Source organism: Callorhinus ursinus, unplaced genomic scaffold, assembly GCF_003265705.2.
Source record: "Callorhinus ursinus isolate GAN/ISIS: 27379988/994484 unplaced genomic scaffold, GSC_fseal_2.0 scaffold92, whole genome shotgun sequence".
Lineage (NCBI taxonomy): Eukaryota > Metazoa > Chordata > Mammalia > Carnivora > Otariidae > Callorhinus > Callorhinus ursinus.
In genome coordinates, this window is record NW_027397154.1 from 1,118,538 (window position 1) to 1,137,621 (window position 19,084).

Here is a 19,084-nt window from a genome sequence, read left to right on the forward strand (position 1 = left end):
ACCTGTCCCCTGCTGTAGGGGTCACGCCACGTTACACAGAGCTCATGTCTGGGTGCTTGAGTTTGGGTTTTGTTGCTTCGCCCTGTTCCATTGGTTCTTTTGTCTTTTCATGTGTCAGTTCCATACTGTTTTCATGATAGAAGCTTTAAAAACATTTGATACAGTTATCCCCTTGCTTTTCTTCTTATGTTTGGGTTGGGGGGCAGAGGGGTAGAGAATCTTAAGCAGCTCCACACGTGCGGGGCTTGATTTCACAACTCTGGGTCCTGACCCGAGCTGAAATTAAGAGTCAGACATTTAGGCAGCTGAGCCACCCAGGCGCCCCTACTTTTTCTTCTTTTTAGATTTTGCTAGCTATTCTTGCTTGTCTTTTTTTTTCCAATGAATGTGATAATTTTTCTTATTCCTGAAAGAAATCTTGGTGGTATTTTTATTGGGATAGCGTTAAATTTATAGATTTGTTTAGGGAAAAATTATCATCTTTATTTCTTCTTATCCACAAACACATATCTTTCCATTTGTTCAAGTCTTTCTATTTCATGGTTAACAAGAAGTTTGTCAACTATACTTCAATTGTTAAAAAAAAAAAAACTATGCTGAAGGAAAAAAGAACTGGAAAAAAGAACTCTTTTTTTTTTTTAAGATTTTATTTATTTATTTGACAGAGAGAGAGAGAGCATAAGCAGGGGAAGCAATAGGCAGAGGGAGAGGGAGAAGCTGGCTCCCCACTGAGCCAGGAACCTGATGCAGGGCTCAATCCCAGGACGCTGGGATCCTGGGCTCATGACCTGAGCCGAAGGCAGACACCTAACTGACTAAGCCACCCAGCGTCCCAGAAGACAACTCTTCAGTTGCTATCTAAAAGTAAAACAGATTGCTCTGTGAAGTAACAAATTCACTTGTAAAGTATATGGTGAGGATTCATGAACTGGATAACAATTTATGTTAATGACTTAAAAGTTATTTCCTGAAATGTTATATAAAATACATTCTAAAGAAAATACAAATGTATTTCATGGTCCTTATTATTCTTGTCACCTAAGAGGGAACTGCAGTGACTACTCATTCAAGACCGTAAGTGAGAGTGAGCTAAAGGAGTGGAAGTGGGTGGGGTCGTACAGTGCTGGTTGGAAATCTTTGAAATCAATGAAGGAGGTAGGCTGTGATCAATTATTTTAAAAGAGGACCATGGGATATTGTAACAGTATTTCTCTTTTCAAAAACAGTGTATTTGTGTGCTAATGTGTATTCAGTTTAAAGTAAAGTAAGAATAGACTGGTAATTTGCCTTTTTAAAACAATGTCAAAAAATAATAGGGATATTTCTAAATACTGAGTAATACATAGGTTTATATGGTAGCTTGGAAGTCAACAAAGATAACATTTTGCTAGCCTCTGACAGCAGCAGGGGAACTCACATCCTGTGGCACAGTGTAACATTCATCAGGTTTTTTTTCAAAAAGCACTGTTGCCTACCTTTTATCTGATATGTGATCAGTTGGTTTGTTCACTTGTAATGCTAACCTGAAGGGATAGGTTTACTCTCTCTGAATCCTTTTTCTTGTTCAAATTTTAGGACCCTTCAAAGTTATACAAGAAAACAGGTGATGTTGCAGCCGTTGAATGCCAATCTGAAGAGAGCATCCATCTTCATTCACAGGGAGAAAACAGTCCTTTGTCTAAGAAGCTTTCTCCAGTACACTCAGAAATGACAGATTACATTAATGCGGCATCATCTACTCTTGTTGGTAGCCGGGATCCTGATTTAAAGGACAGAGCATTACTTAATGGAGGAACGAGTGTAACAGAAAAGTTGGCACAGCTCATTGCAACTTGTCCTCCCTCTAAGTCTTCCAAGACTAAACCGAAGAAGTTAGGAACTGGCACTACTGCAGGACTGGTTAGCAAGGATTTGATCAGGAAAGCAGGTGTTGGCTCTGTAGCTGGAATAATACATAAGGACTTAATAAAAAAACCAGCTATCAGCACAGCAGTTGGATTGGTAACTAAAGATCCTGGGAAAAAGCCAGTGTTTAATGCAACAGTAGGATTGGTCAATAAGGACTCTGTGAAAAAATTAGGAGCTGGCACTACAGCGGTATTCATTAATAAAGACTTAGGCAGAAAGCCAGGGACTGTCACTACAGTAGGACTGCTGAGCAAGGATTCAGGAAAGAAGCTAGGAATTGGTATTGTTCCAGGTTTAGTGAATAAGGAATCTGGAAAGAAGTTAGGACTCGGCACTGTGGTCGGACTGGTTAATAAAGACTTGGGCAAGAAGTTGGGTTCTACTGTCGGCCTGGTGGCCAAGGACTGTGCAAAGAAGATTGTAGCCAATTCAACAATGGGATTAGTTACTAAGGACATGGGAAAGAAACTAGTGAGTTGTTCTATGGCAGGACTGGTCAGTAAAGATGCCATAAACCTTAAAGCCGAAGCACTGCTCCCCACTCAGGAACCACTTAAGGCTTCTTGTAGTACAAACATTAGTAGTCATGAAAGTCAGGAACTTCCTGAATCCCTGAAAGATAGTACCACCAGCAAAACTTTTGAGAAGAATGTTATACGGCAGAGTAAAGAAAGCATATTGGAAAAGTTCTCAGTTCGAAAAGAAATCATTAATTTGGAGAAAGAAATGTTTAATGAAGGAACATGCATTCAGCAAGACAGTTTCTCATCCAGTGACAGGGGGCCTTATGAAACCTCAAAGCATGAAAAGCAACCTCCCGTGTATTGCACTTCTCCGGACTTTCAAATGGGAGCTGCTTCTGATGCATCTACAGCAAAATCCCCTTTTAGTGCAGTAGGAGAAAGCAATCTCCCTTCCCCATCACCTACTGTATCTGTTAATCCTTTAACCAGAAGTCCCCCTGAAACTTCTTCACAATTGGCCCCCAATCCGTTACTTTTAAGTCCTACCACAGAATTAATGGAAGAAATTTCTGAATCTGTTGGCAAGAACCAGTTTCCTTCTGAAAGTACCCACTTGAACATTGGTCATAGGTCTGTGGGTCACAGCATGAATATTGAATGTAAAGGGATCGATAAAGAGCTAACTGATTCAAAAACTACACATATAGATATTCCAAGAATAAGCTCTTCCCTGGGAAAAAAGCCAAGTTTGAATTCTGAATCCAGTATTCATGCAATTACCCCTTCAGTTGTTAACTTCACTAGTTTATTTAGTAACAAGCCCTTTCTAAAACTTGGTGCAGTAACTGCATCTGACAAACACTGCCAGGTTGCTGAAAGCCTCAGCTCTAGTTTGCAGTCCAAACCATTAAAAAAAAGGAAAGGAAGAAAACCTCGGTGGACTAAAGTGGTGGCACGAAGCACATGCCGGTCTCCAAAAGGGCTAGAATTAGAAAGATCAGAGCTTTTTAAAAATGTTTCATGTAGCTCACTATCAAATAGTAATTCCGAGCCAGCCAAGTTTATGAAAAACATTGGACCATCTTCATTTGTAGATCATGACTTCCTTAAACGTCGATTGCCAAAGTTGAGCAAGTCCACAACTCCATCTCTTGCTCTCTTAACTGATAGTGAAAAACCGTCTCACAAGGCTTTTGCTCCTCACAAACTATCCTCCAGTATGTGTGTCTCTAGTGACCTTTTGTCTGATATTTATAAGCCCAAAAGAGGAAGACCTAAAGCTAAGGAGATGCCTCAACTGGAAGGTCCACCTAAAAGGACTTTAAAAATACCTGCCTCTAAAGTTTTTTCTTTGCAGTCTAAGGAAGAACAAGAACCCCCAATTTTACAGCCAGAAATTGAAATTCCTTCCTTCAAACAAAGCCTTTCTGTGTCTCCCTTTCCGAAAAAACGAGGCAGACCTAAGAGGCAGATGAGGTCACCGGTCAAGATGAAGCCACCTGTACTATCAGTGGCTCCGTTTGTTGCCACTGAGAGTCCAAGCAAGCTGGAGTCTGAAAGTGACAACCATCGAAGCAGCAGTGATTTCTTTGAGAGTGAGGATCAGCTTCAGGACCCAGATGATCTGGACGACAGTCATAGGCCAGCTGTCTGCAGCATGAGTGACCTTGAGATGGAACCAGATAAAAAAATTTCCAAGAGAAACAATGGACAGTTAATGAAAACAATTATCCGCAAAATAAATAAAATGAAGACTTTAAAGAGGAAGAAACTGTTGAATCAGATTCTTTCAAGCTCTGTGGAATCAAGTAATAAAGGGAAAGTGCAATCCAAACTCCATAATACAGTGTCAAGTCTTGCTGCCACATTTGGCTCTAAATTGGGCCAACAGATAAATGTCAGCAAGAAAGGAACCATTTACATAGGAAAGAGAAGGGGTCGAAAACCAAAAACTGTCTTAAATGGCATTCTTTCTGGTAGCCCTACCAGCCTAGCTGTCCTTGAGCAAACCGCTCAGCAGGCAGCTGGTTCAGCATTAGGACAGATACTTCCCCCTTTACTGCCTTCCTCTGCTAGTAGTTCTGAGATTCTTCCATCACCTATTTGCTCTCAGTCTTCTGGGACTAGTGGAGGTCAGAGCCCTGTAAGTAGTGATGCAGGCTTTGTTGAACCCAGTTCAGTGCCGTATTTGCATTTACACTCCAGACAGGGCAGCATGATTCAGACTCTTGCAATGAAGAAGGCCTCAAAGGGGAGGAGGCGACTCTCTCCTCCTACTTTGTTGCCAAATTCTCCTTCACACTTGAGTGAACTCACCTCTCTGAAAGAAGCTACTCCTTCTCCCATTAGTGAATCTCATAGTGATGAGACCATTCCCAGCGATAGTGGAATTGGAACAGATAATAACAGCACATCAGACAGAGCAGAGAAATTTTGTGGGCAGAAAAAGAGGAGGCATTCTTTTGAACATGTTTCTCTGATACCCCCTGAAACCTCTACAGTCCTGAGCAGTCTTAAAGAAAAACATAAACATAAATGTAAGCGCAGGAATCACGATTACCTCAGCTATGACAAGATGAAAAGGCAGAAACGAAAACGGAAAAAGAAATACCCCCAGCTCCGAAGCAGACAAGATCCGGACTTCATTGCAGATCTGGAGGAATTGATAAGTCGTCTGAGTGAAATTCGAATCACCCATCGAAGTCATCATTTTATCCCCCGAGACTTGCTGCCAACTATTTTTCGAATCAACTTTAATAGTTTCTATACACATCCTTCTTTCCCCTTAGACCCTTTGCACTACATTCGAAAACCTGACTTAAAAAAGAAGAGAGGGAGACCTCCTAAGATGAGGGAGGCAATGGCTGAGATGCCCTTCATGCATAGCCTTAGTTTTCCTCTTTCTAGTACTGGGTTCTATCCCTCCTATGGCATGCCTTATTCTCCCTCGCCCCTCACAGCCACTCCCCTAGGATTAGGTTACTACGGAAGGTACCCTCCCACTCTCTACCCTCCTCCCCCTTCTCCTTCTTTCACCCCCCCACTTCCACCTCCTTCCTATATGCATGCTGGGCATTTACTTCTCAACCCCACCAAATACCACAAGAAAAAGCATAAGCTACTTCGGCAGGAGGCCTTTCTCACGACCAGCAGGACTCCCCTCCTGTCCATGAGCACCTACCCTAGTGTCCCTCCTGAGATGGCCTATGGGTGGATGGTCGAGCACAAACACAGGCACCGGCACAAGCACAGAGAACACCGCTCTGAGCAGCCCCAGGTTTCCATGGACACCGGCTCTTCCAGGTCGGTTTTGGAGTCTTTGAAGCGCTATCGATTTGGAAAGGAGACTGTTGGGGAGCGATATAAACATAAGGAAAAGCACCGATGTCATATGTCCTGCCCTCATCTCTCCCCTTCCAAAAGCTTAATAAACAGAGAAGAACAGTGGGTCCACCGGGAGCCTTCAGAATCTAGTCCACTGGCTTTGGGATTGCAAACACCTTTACAGATTGACTGTTCGGAGAGTTCTCCGGGTTCATCCCTCGGAGGATTCACTCCCACCTCTGATCCGGCTAGCAGTGACGAGCACACAAACCTTTTCACAAGTGCAAAAGTGCAAGGCAGCTGCAGAGTTTCAAACCCTAACTCCAGTGGCCGGAAGAAACTAACTGACAGTCCTGGACTGTTCTCTGCACAGGACACTGCACTAACTCGGCCTCACAGGAAGGAGCCACTGCCTTCCAGCGAAAGGGCGGTACAGACCATGACAGGTAAGGCGGTGATTTCTTCGTTTCCTTGTTATTTGTGTGCAAAAAGAAGGCTATTTTGCCTACAGGTTGCCTGATACATGTATGTGAAACTTTAATAGATCTACTGGTTTCTGGTTTGTTTTTGTTTTTATAAATGTGAAATGTTGTCTTCAAAGTTCTCATTTTCAATAGATGTGAGAAGTAAGATAAGGCATGTTTTTGCAATAATTTTGAATATTGAGAAGAGAGATTATAAAAACAACACTAAAAAAAAAAAAAAACAACACTAAACTTTTGGAAACCAGGAAAAATGATTCTTATGCAGAAAAGCCATTACACAGTTTCTTCAGTGATAAATGGCTCATAGATATCTGTTAGTAGCTGTGCAGGATTTTTAGTATATGCTAATCTAATAATTATAAGTTATTTTATGTTATAGGAAGAAATGTTGTTAACCCTGTATGTCTCATAATAAAAATCTAAGCATTCAAAATTATCAGCTTCATAAAAGGTAACAATATTCAGAGGGACTTCATTCTGCAGTTATCTCTAGATATCTTCATAATAGCTGCTTCAAATGTATATAAAATGACATGAAGCAAATCTAGATAATAAATACATTTGTAACATCTATAAAGTGTCTTAAGAAGTGAAACAAAGATAGCAAACAAGAAACAGGAAGCATTGCCCAATCGTGTAGAAGGCATTTCTAATCAGAAGTTCTTTATCAGAGATCTCAACTCTGGGGGTTTGTAAATTAACCCTAGGGAGTCCATAGAACCTCTCTTGTTATAAATAAAATTGTATGTATGCTAGTGTGTGTTTTTCAGGAGAAAACCCATACATTCCATCAGATTCTCTAAGTAAATTCTTTAAGCCTCTATATCCATTCCTGTAAAATGGTAATAATAAGGTAATCATGACAAGTAATGAGATTATAGTGTTTACGAAGGGATTTGCACATAGTAAGTACACAGGTGTTAATTGGTAGTAGTTTTCCCCCAAAGATTAAAAACTTGTGCTTGAGAGGAAATGATAAACCCCTCAGAGTTAAGTTTTTGCTCCTGATGTTCATTATTCATGAACTTTTAAAAACTAAAAGCCATTGTGGTTGAGAAACTGAGCATTCTTTAGTTTTTAACAATGTAATAAAGAGGAAAAAAATTCCTAAACTTATAATTAGATTCATTCAATAAATACTTGATAAATATTTAATCAACAACAGTTGTTGAATATCTGTCTGCCAGGCATTCTACTTTGTGGGCCCTTGTGATATCTTAGGGAATAAGGCACGCAAGTTCATTGTTCTCGTGCAACTTACAGTGGAGGAGAGGGGTAATAAAAAAACTTACATGTTAAATGTCATTAAAAATCGATAAAGGGATATTAAAAAAAAAGAATAAGAACAGGGTCTGTGAGAGTGTGGGATGGGGGCCTAACTCAGCAAGCCATCCTTGAGAAAGTGACTCTAAACTGTTTGTTACCTGAAGGATGAGCAGCAGTTAGCTGGGAAAATGGGATTCCACTTACTCATTTATTCATTCATTCATTCAATCCTTCCTTTATTTATTAAATTCTAAAACATGTTGCTATTCTAGTCACTGGCATATAGTAAAGACATGATGGCAGGCCTCATTAACCTTCAGCTTTAGTGAAGGAAGACACACAGTAGCATAGCAAGCAGACAGATAAAGGCATAATTGAGGAAAAACGCCATCAAGTTAATTTAACAGTGTCGAGATGGATCATGAGGGGAGGGGGACACCTATTTAGATAAAGTTATTAGTTATGGCCCAAGGACAAAAAGTTGAAGGATGAGAAGCCCCTGGCTTCTCAAGCTGAGGTTTCAGTAAAGAGCACAGTTGAAGGTCCTGGACGAAGAGCTTGGATGTTAGACTCTGCGGCGGGGTCACTGTGGTCGGACAGGGACACAGAATGGCTCCAGAGTTGCGGCAAATAAAGCCAGACCGTGTCCAGAGAGTTGAGGTTTTATACTAGGCTTAGGCAAGGGACAGAGGGGTGTTGATTTTAGATTTGCTTTTTTAAAAGAGCATTCTGGCCCATGTGTGAACACTGCCCTGTAGAGGAGAAAAATAGCTATAGGGAGACTGGTTTGTAGGTGGCGCAGTGGTCTGTCTGGAGGAAACGGTGGCACTTGGGTGAGCATGCTGGCCGACTTGTGCAGGCACACTGGAGAGTCTGGTGCCAGCCGGGAGGAGGCACACATTTGAGGAGAGCACAGTTTTTACTTTTAATCTGCGTAACCTTTGGGATGCTTTTAGAACATTCAAGTGGAGATACTGAGCAGGCAGTTGGAGATCTAGTTCTGGAGCTCAATAAAGATGTTTTGGCTGGAGATAGGGGCATTTCACTATGAGGTTTTGAGACACTGTCAGTATCATTCACTGAAAATAAAGAGCCTTCTGGAAAAGACAAAGCTGGGAGCAGATTCGCCAAATGTATGCAACTTTGTAACCAGAGCACCAAGAAAAATAATTCTAGAAAGTGCCAGCAGCAGTTAAAAAGACAAGTTAAGTTGTTTAATAAATAGATACTCCAATATTGAACATAGGCTTTAACTTTTCAGGAAAAGATAAAAGTAACTTGATAGAAGGGACTATAAAGAAGGGTTGAAACTGCCCAGCTGGAGACACAAAAATTGGCAAATAAATGAAGTGATGCCACATATAGCTGGTTCTGGGTTATTGTCCTTGTTTGGTTTTTTGCATGGAGCCTGGCGGAGCACAGGATAAGTACTCGCCGGAAAATCTCTGACCAGCTGGAGCCCAGAAGAGGGATATGGGATGAATGATGAACGGGCACTGTGAAGAGAAGTGCGTTGCTCCATGGTTTACTCCATCTCGTTTGTGTGAATATATTCTCTTCCACTGTTGACTTGGTGCTTCAGAACATGAATGTGCTTTGAAAAATCGTGTATGGACTCGCACAGTTTCCATATTGTCCTGGTATTCTTCTCTTTATCAGTTATGTGTGAACTCTTCCACTGTACTATTAAAAAAAAAAAAAGATTATAAATTTACGAACCGTCTGTATATCTGTCATCGTGTGATGGATGGTGCTCCCCTAAGGAAGGAGGACAGAGTGAGAAAGGAGGGCCTAGGACCGCCCCGAGGAGCTGCAGTATTTACAGTAATGACTAGGGGCGCCTGGGTGGCTCAGTCGTTAAGCGTCTGCCTTTGGCTCAGGATGAGCCCCCCGCATCGGGCTCCCTGCTCCGCGGGAAGCCTGCTTCTCCCTCTCCCACTCCCCCTGCTTGTGTTCCCTCTCTTGCTGTGTCTCTGTCTGCCAAACAAATAAATATCTTTTTAAAAAAATAAATAAAGTAGTGATTAAGAGCCCTTAGCCTTTGGTTTATCTGGGACCATTTGTAATCTCTTCTGTTTTTAAAAAATTAATTGCTTAAGTTTAAAAATCTGGAGATTTCACATAAGAGTTTAGAAGTCTGCTTTTCTTTAGAATAAAAATCAGAACATCTGGCAACAGTTAATCCACATTTCCTGGCTGATATCAATGGCTATGTCTCAGTAGTGGCAGGCCCCCTCGCCCCCCCCCACCCCTGACCTTGGCTGGGCTATGCATTCTTCAGCTCCCCTCAGTCCTCCGTTTCCTGTACTTTGCTGTACCTGGCCTGGTTCAGATGTTCAAGCAGGGTATCTGTCTCTAAGGGACATTTGAGTTGGAGGCCTCTGAGAGTTAGGAAAGGGAACTTACAGGAGGTGTAGGATTGAGGTGAAGGTGAGTGAGAAGACAGATGAGGTGGTTGAATGTGTTCTCTACGTAAACGTTAGAGTCACCCAAGAGACCCCTTACAGGAGCTGGGCTGGGAGAGTAAATGTGAGCCTGGTTTCAGTGTCCTCAGGAAATGAGATAGCCAGTCTAATACAGGAAAATACTTGCTTTAAGAATAAGAACTTGTCTCCTTCCCCTTTAAAAAAATAACAAAACCATTAAGGTCTCTCTGAAGTCACTGTTCTGACACTAATTTTGTACCATAACGGGGTGTCCTACAGTTCAGTTCTGATACTAGTTACCTGGAGTTAGGAAAGACCCAGCAAGTTAAGAGCAAAGTCCTTCAAAGACTGACCTACTTTACTGTGCAGGGCAAGTTTCAGTGACCCAGTCCACCCACACTCTGGTCTAGCCTGCTACAAATTTGAGGCTTCCCACAACCCCTCAGTTGTGATAATTTGGTAGAACGACTCAGAACTAACTGAAACCACTGTACTTAGGATTACAGTTTTATTATAAAGGATGCAGATCAGGAATTGAAGAGATTCGTAGGGCAACATCTAGAGTGGAGAAGGGGACACACTGCTTCCATGCCCTCATTTTGTGGCATCTGGCTGTGTCGCCTCCCAGCACGTCACTGTGTTCACCAATCAAGATGCAACACCAGGCCTCTGGGGCTAGAGTTTTTATTGGGCTTAATTACATCAGCATGATTGATTAAATCACTGTGTAATTGAACCCAATCTCTAGTTCCCCTCCACTCACTGTAGATTGGGCTGGCCCAAAATCTCAGTCCTCTGATCCTGTGATTGGTCTTTTTAGTGAGCAGCCCCATCAGTGAGGTCTTGGGGCCCACCTTAAGTCACCTCTTTGACGTAACGAAGACACTTCTATCACTCAGGAAATTCCAAGGGTTTTTGAAGCTCTTTGCCAGGAATCCGAGACAAAGAACAGATAAATTATTATAACAAAAGTCTGAATTCTTCTGTTAGCTTGTTTCTTGGAGCATATCTTCTTCACAGTCACTCTTTTGATAAGCAGATAGAAATGTGTCTAGATTTTTTTTTTTAAGATTTTATTTATTTATTTGAGAGAGACCATGAGAAGAGGAGGGGCAGAGGGAGAAGCAGACTCCCAGCTGAGCAGGGAGCCCGATGTGGGACTCCATCCCAGGAGCCTGAGATCATGACCTGAGCCAAAGGCAGTCACTTAACCGACTGAGCCACCCAGGAGGCACCCCCCCCTTCACAGTTATTGTCTATTGTTTGCCAGGAGCAGGGAATACAAGCATGAATAAAATCTCATTTCCTGCCATCAGGAATTTACCATTCAGCAGAAAACATAGACATGTATACAAATAATTATTGATAGCCCCAGGGGCATCTGGCTGGCCCAGTCAGTTGAGCCTGTGACTCTTGATCTCCGGGTTGTGAGTTTGCGCCCCACGTTGGGTGTAGAGATTACTTAAAATCTTAAAAAAACAAACAATTATTGATAGTTCCTAAAATTGAGATATTCACAACATGTTTTGGGGGTAGAGAAGAGAGGGACTCAGGAGGAGATAGAAAGACGTTTTTAGTTGTTTTTTTTTTTTTAAAAGATTTTATTTGAGAGAGAGAGAATGAGATAGAGCATGAGAGGGGCGAGGGTCAGAGGGAGAAGCAGACTCCCTGCCGAGCAGGGAGCCCGATGCGGGACTTAATCCCGGGACTCCAGGATCGTGACCTGAGCTGAAGGCAGTTGCTTAACCAACTGAGCCACCCAGGCGCCCAAGACGTTTTTAGTTTAATGTGCAAAGAATAAAGGGTGAACACTATTGCTTACAGAGAAATAAGTTTTTCAGGGTCTTGGAGATCTGATAGTGTGCTTAGGTAACTGCAAACAGTCTGATATGGGACCCAGGAGATGAGGCTGGAAACATAGGCAGGAGACAGATCATAAAACGTCTTGTTTATGTAAGATACCAAGGAGTTAAATAGAGCTGACCCTATAGGCAATGGGAAGTTAAAGGTATGTATGTATGTATGTATGTATGTATGTATGTATTTATTTATTTATTTATTTACTATTTTTTTATTTTAATGTATTCGTTTGAGAGAAAGAGCATGAACACGAGCTGGGGGAGAGGCAGAGGGGAGGCAGACTCCCCGCTGAGCGGGGAGCCCTATATGGGGCTCCATCCCAGGACCTCAGAATCATAACCTGAGCCAAAGGCAGATGTTCAACCAACTGAGCAACCCAGGCGCTCCAAAGCCAAAGGTTTTAAAGAAGAATGATTTGCTGAGATTATATTGACAGCACTATGGTAGATGGACTGGAAAAATATCAGGTGCACCAGTTTGGGAATCATCTCAGCAAAATATTATGGGGGGCCTAAACTAAGGTAGTGATGAAGAAAGCATAGAAGTCGATTTTAAGAAGAGGTGAGGAAAGGGGGAGATTTTAGAATGTTTGTAAGATCCCTCTTTTCAGGAATTGGCTGGACAGCCGCGTGACTGAATGAAAGGGGGCATATGGGAGGAGACGGTTGGAGCAGAAAGTGGATTTGGGTTTCATGCTGGTTAGTGGGATATGGAGATCCGTAGCTCAGAAGAGAAATCAGCCTGAAGATAAACGTTGTTGAGAAGTGATTGTGGAAGCTGTGAAAGGGAGTGCACCTGTCTCCAGGGAACACGCTGGGTTTGTCCTGAGGGGAGTTTACAGTCAGCGTCAGGTGCTGCAGAGAAGGACAGAAAGTGGACGGTTCGGTTTAGCGTGTTATCTTTTGTGATCTCAGCGGTTTGTATAGCGGTAAATGTTAGATTTCCGAGGAAGTGCACACAGTTAAAATTCTTACAGCTTTAAATTTTATAGCAATTCTGTCTGGTTTATTATTTACTCATAATTACACATTCTGTCAAGAAAATATTTGCATCTTGTCAGTGAGGTGATTGTTTCAGTGTCACATAATTATTAAAGTGAAAAGAGTGTAACTATGTTTTTTTAATTTTTTAAAAAGATTTATTTATTTTAGGGGCGCCTGGGTGGCTCAGTCATTAGGCGGCTGCCTTCGGCTCAGGCCATGATCCCAGGGTCCTAGGATCGAGCCCCGCATCGGGCTCCCTGCTCCGCGGGGAAGCCTGCTTCTCCCTCTCCGACTCCCCCTGCTTGTGTTCCCTCTCTCGCTATGTCTCTCTCTGTCAAGAAAAATACATAAAATCTTTTAAAAAATATATTATTTTAGAAAGAGTGCAAGCAGGGGGATGGGGAGAGAGAGAGAGAGAATTCGAAGCAGACTCCCTGCTGAGCCCGGAGTCCCACATGGGGCTTGATCTCATAACCCTGAGGTCATGACCTGAACCAAAACCAAGAGTTGGATGCTCAACCCTCAACCAACTGAGCCACCCAGGTGCCCTTAAACTTTGTTATTTTATTTTATTTTTTTTAAGATTTTATTTATTTAATAGAGAGAGAGAGGTAGCACAAGCAGGAGGAGTGGGAGAGGGAGAAGCAGGCTTCCCGCCGAGCAGGAGCTCGATGCGGGGCTCGATCTCAGGACCCTGAGATCATGACCTGAGCTGAAGGCAGTCGCTTAACCAACTGAGCCACCCAGGTGCCCCAAACTTTGTTATTTTAAATTGACCTCAGTCTTAGCAGCTGATGTTTTTTCTAGACATAATTTGGAGATAGATTCATTATACATTAATTGGTATCCTGTTAAAATATCCAAAAAACTACTTACTATACCATATATTACAAAATTGCCAATTACCTTCTGGACATTATCCTGAAATAGCTTCCAGTGGCCAAAGCAGAAATAGTTGAAGCAACAAAATTAGTAATGACAGTATGGATAATAATGTAAAGAATATGTAAATACCCACTATTCAATGTTGATATAAATAAATGATTGTATGGGGCACCTGACTGTCTCGGTCAGAAGAGCATGCAACTCTTGATCTCGGGGTTGTGAGTTCAATCCCCATGTTGGGTGTAGAGCTTACTTGGGGGAAAAAAATACGAGTACTTGATTAAATAGATCAGTGGAGGAAAGGACAAATCCTCCTTACAGAAGAATTCCAAATATTATATGTAGACTATCCTCTTCAAGGAGGTGGACCTTAGTTCCCCACTTCTTGAATATAGACTGAACTTAGTGACTAAGGTCACATAACAGAATACAGAAAGGGTAAAATAGTAACTTTATAATGGAGAGGCCTAGCAGACAGCACCTTAACTGGGAGCAAGTTCAACTTGACCAGTGATAAATCAGAGGGCAACATGCACCCTCTGATACAATGTAGTATTCTGTCCAAAAACTCACATCTCACATTCTGTCCAAAAACTCACATCACTCTTGAAAAACACAGCCCCAGTCTAATAATACTAAAACAAGCCCAAAAAAGGGACATTATACAAAATATGTGACCAGTACTCCTCAAAAGTATTAAGGAACTGAGAAAACAAGGAAAGATTGAGAAACTGTCTTAAATCAGAGGTGATTAGGAGACATGACGACTAAATACAACATGATATCCTAAATTGGACCCTAGAACAGGAAGAGGACATAAGTGAAAAAATTATGTTAAAGTTAAGTCCATAGTTTTGGCAAATGTACCATAGTTATATGAGAGGTTAACATTAGGGGAAGTTGGGTAAAGGATATATGAGAAGTCTTACTTCATATTGTCTTTACAGATCTTCTGTAAATTTAAAATTACTCCAAAACAACCAGTTTAGATTTTTTCTTAAAGCAGAGTATTGGGGCACCTGGGTAGCTCAGTCTTCTAAGCATCTGCTCAGGTCATGGTCTCGGGGTCCTGGGGTCAAGTCCCACATTGGGCTCCCCGCACAGCGGGGAGTTTGCTTCTCCCTCTTCCTCTACCCCTCCCCACCCAGTGCATGCGTGTGTGTGTGCGCGTGTGTGCACACACGTGCAGGCTCTGTCTCAGCTAAATCTTTTTTTAAAAAAGTACTAATTATTGAATGAAGCCTGTCTCAACTGATAACTGATTAAAGAAAAAAAAAAGATGTTTGTATTGAGTAGATTTATCATTAAGTGTTCATTGGCATAAAACAGACATATCTGATTAATTATGTTGATGTGAATATGAGGAAAATGAATGAAATTAGATCGGGGCACAGGCAGGAAGGATAGTCCTTCCTAGGTAGTCTGAAGCAAGGTTGCTAACTTTCTCTTGTTTCATAGATGGGCAAACTGACAATTACTTGAGCAGATTTGGATTAAACAAATTAAATTGCATAAAGCTCTAAAAAGGGTAACAGGTCTAATTATTTTATAAATGATGTTTATGGGGTGTTTAGCTTATTTTAACTTATGTACTCTTCTATAGTAACTGTTACAGACTAATGGTCTAAGACCTGCCTGATGCACATGGAATGGTAGTGATTTCACATGTAAGCCAGGCCAGGCTTTCTAAGCTTCATCCAGTCCTCATAACTAATTCAAATTAATTAAGTATGTATTTACGTTAGGTAGACATCAGATAGCCCTAACGGGAAATAGTTTCTGACCTGGAGAATCACATATTCCATCCCTGTTTTTCAGCATTTTCAACTCATGGTTGGCTGTACATGCCAGAACCTGCAACCTGATTTCAAAAATGGGGAGAGTGGTAGCATGGGGTGTTTCCCATTTGTAGCTTACAAATTATAGATGTATAAATATATATACACATACATACACACCCACATATATATATAAAAAAGGTTTTGATAATTATTTTGTCCCCCAAGAATAAATTAGAGCTAAATTTTCTTTTTATTTGGAAAAGAGTATATTCGTTGTAAAAGCATAATAGTCGAAGTGAAGTATACTGTGTTTTTTTCTTTTTAACTCAAGACTGTGCTCATTGATCAGAATTTTCTGATTTATGACAATTTCACCAGCATGTATAAAGATACACCCAAAAGTGAAGTGTGAACATGTGGAGATGAGGTCAGAAAATTGATTGTGCTGTTTTGTGCAGTTTTGGGGATTTCCAGAGGAATTCCATTTCAGTGAATAATCTGATTTGGATATTACGAGAAATAGCCTAATTAGAGGGAAAAAACACTTTTTAGCTTAAAAATCACCAGCATAGGCTCTGAATCATTCTCTCTTGTAGTGCATTTAATTGGTGAGTCAGATGAAATGTATTGCTCTCAGTAAATGTATTTCCCACAATTGAGAACAGCTGTTTTTTTCATGGACCAAGCTTTTATCTCAGTGCTCAGCTCATTCAAGAGAAGCTTCCAGGGCTCCTGAGCTGTGAACCGTAGCAAAGGATTCAGAATTTGAATCTGGAAACAAAAAAACCTGATTAGAAACTTCCAAATACTTTGGTATTTTATGTTCAGATTCTTTTACTATGGTATTCATTTGTATTATAACCAGTTTTGATTCATTCATTCAATGAACAAACACTGCCAATAGCCTTGACTTGTAAATGATAATATAAGCTTCTTTCTTCAATTTAAAATTTTACAATATGCATTAGTTTTGGTGAGCAGGAATGATTTAAATGTTAGAAACTGTTTCAAATATGTGATTTTGAAATAAGTGTATATCATCTATAAACTGGTTAGAGCATGGTATCTTTCCAAATCTGGTACACTTAATCTGTTCTCCCATAGCTTACCCAAAGATATTTCCAGCATTAGACACATCAAACACTCGGAGGAGCGTGGGACTCTTGATCTCGGGGTCATGAGTGCCAGCCCCACATTAGATGTAGAGATTACTGAAAAATAAAATCTTTTAAAAAAAAGAAAGAAAGAAACATCAAACATTCTGCTTACCCAAACCATTCTGTGGTTTCTTGGGTCTTTAGTGCTGAGCTCCCAGCAGGGCATGACCAGAATTCATAACTATAAGTTATGAAAATTTTCATAGTGGATTTACACTGAAGAAATACATGATTTATCCAGCCAGCCGTTGGTTTCATTCACTGTGTTCTTTTGTTAATTTACATTTGGAAATTCCTCATTTTTAGCTTAGGATACTCCAGGCCTCAAAGAAGTAGTTAGGTTGAATTATTATTCCAGTTTTTTCTTTGCGATGCCTTCCGCTCCCATGCTGGTATCTCTGCCTATTTGACTGTCTTCACACCCAGGCATCTGTAAATGTAGTATTTCTTTTTTATCTTAGACTGGTTTCAGTTCCTCCTGCGTAGACATCAAGCAAGATCTCTTGTGACAAATCAACCTCAGAACAGCTTCTTGGTTTCCACCCACTTTTGGGTAGCATGGAAAGATTTCCAGATTCTTGTCCCTTAAAATCCAGTTATGTTCTTTCTTTGTTTTCTCAACTTTCTGTCTTTCTTATCCATGATTTCTTCTTATGGTTTTGCTGTGTAAGTACCACCTTTCCCCCTTTTTGTCTAATTTGGCAAAAATGTTTCCCCAAAGTCTTGTCTTTATGTTTAAAAGCTCATTGAATAGTGGCCAGGTAAAACCCAGAGACCCTATAGTCAATACTACCTCCAAGGTTCCTTCACATGTCTGTGTTCAGTTCTTAGTTCCCTCATTATTTTCCCAATTTATGATATTCTCCCCTTTCAGTTTCCCTCCTTACTGATAGTCTGCCTTCTGTTTTACATGAAGACCTCTGTTTTTCCAACTGAAGAGAAAGAATATACGTGTAGTAATCAACTTACATTTATGCTGAAGTGCAGTTTTATTTGGGTACTTCTTTTGTGATTTATCTGTAATTTGTACTTCATTTATGTGTGTGGCATTTCTAAACATATTTCTGAAGCTGCCAGATATCTGAGTAATGAGACACTCAGTAGTGTTTCTACCCAATAGTTTTGTGAATTGAAGAATCCCATTTATATTCTGTTTACTTCTGAAGTATTTAATTATTCGGCTTTATATTATATTGAAATGAGAAATGGTGGGAAGTCTCTGATAAGTAAAATTGTATGTAGTCTCCGTGTGTATTCTTTGATGGAGTGCCAGAGTTTCTTGAACTGGAATCCATACGAACCTCTTGTCCTACAAGGAGTGGAGGGGCTTCACGTGCCCCCCAGGCAGAGCTGAAGTGACTCCTGATGAGCCGTGAACAAACCCGTATCACGTGACGGAGGCCGCCGCGCAGTCACCGCCTGAGGAGTCCGCCATGTGGGAGCGGTGAGCAGCGCGCAGGGGAAGCAGGCGGCCGCGCTCCTCCGGAACGGCGTTGACCGAGTTCTCGTGCCTCCTGTGGGCACAGCGGGTTTTATGGATGTAATCCGGAGCATAACCCTAGGCCTGGAGAAGCTGTGCTCCAGAGTCAGTGGATTCGAGATTCACTCCAGAGGAGATTTTTCCAGCCTTGTGGGTACCTATGAGCCTTGGAGGTACCTTCTTACTCCTACTTCCCTGTCAGATGTACTTCTTTTCCTGGCTCTTCTTGATGTTTAAGAAGGATGCTTGATAGTCTGCATTAGTTTCATTTCCTAACTGGGCGTAAGTCCCTGCCCTTCTTTAATTGTTATTTTAATATCGAATAGTTGCCTACACCTGTCAGTGACATTACTAAGTAATTAGGGTCTAAAAATTTAACAAGGAGCTAATTTATGTATAATAGTATGACATTTATAAAAACCCTTTTAATTTTTTATATTGCTTCACTTTGGGATTCACATTAGCCGTGTGAGTTAGAGTGCTTTATCAAACCAACATTCAAGTGCATTTACCTGCCTGGATCTTAAAATCTAATTTGTAGCAGAGCCAGGACTCAAACTCAGGGCACCTTGCCCCTTGGTGATGTACTTAACACTCCACCACACACAGTTCTGCGCTGCACTCTATTTTAGGTTTTGAAACATGGATTTATTGGTCTCTTTTGAAATGGACATGCTTGTTCTGTCTGGGTGTTACTTTGCTCTTCTCCAGCCACCCAGCTGCACAGTACGTTTTTGGCAGTGTTGGAGATAATGTTTGCAGATTTCCGATGATTTCTGCTCTTAGGCCAGTTTGAACATCCTTAACAGGTTGCTACCTCATGCATGGAAGTTTTGGTCATCATTTTCCAGTCTTAATCTTGGTTGCTTTACATCATTAGGTCATTTTTTTCACGTATTCTCATCATCTTATTGTCCTATAAGCAACGTTTTTAAATGAAATAAGGATCTAGATCTGATGATTACCAAACCCTAGAGATCTATATCTCAGGGATACATCCTTATTCCCCTTAAATACGGAATATTGTTAAGAACATCTCTGCTTTTTATGAAAAGGGAATTCAAA

At 41.1% G+C, this 19,084-nt stretch overlaps 1 protein-coding gene across 5 annotated transcripts in view; it reads left to right on the top strand.

Annotated features, from left to right (window-relative positions):
- Positions 1–19,084, top strand: part of ASH1L (ASH1 like histone lysine methyltransferase) — a 196,858-nt gene that overhangs the window by 63,832 nt on the left and 113,942 nt on the right. For all 5 annotated transcript variants that reach the window (XM_073888529.1, XM_025858965.2, XM_073888532.1 and 2 more), the window contains exon 3: positions 1,576–6,142. In XM_073888529.1, coding sequence (XP_073744630.1) covers positions 1,576–6,142 — 4,567 coding nt within the window. The remainder of the gene's footprint in view (positions 1–1,575; positions 6,143–19,084) is intronic.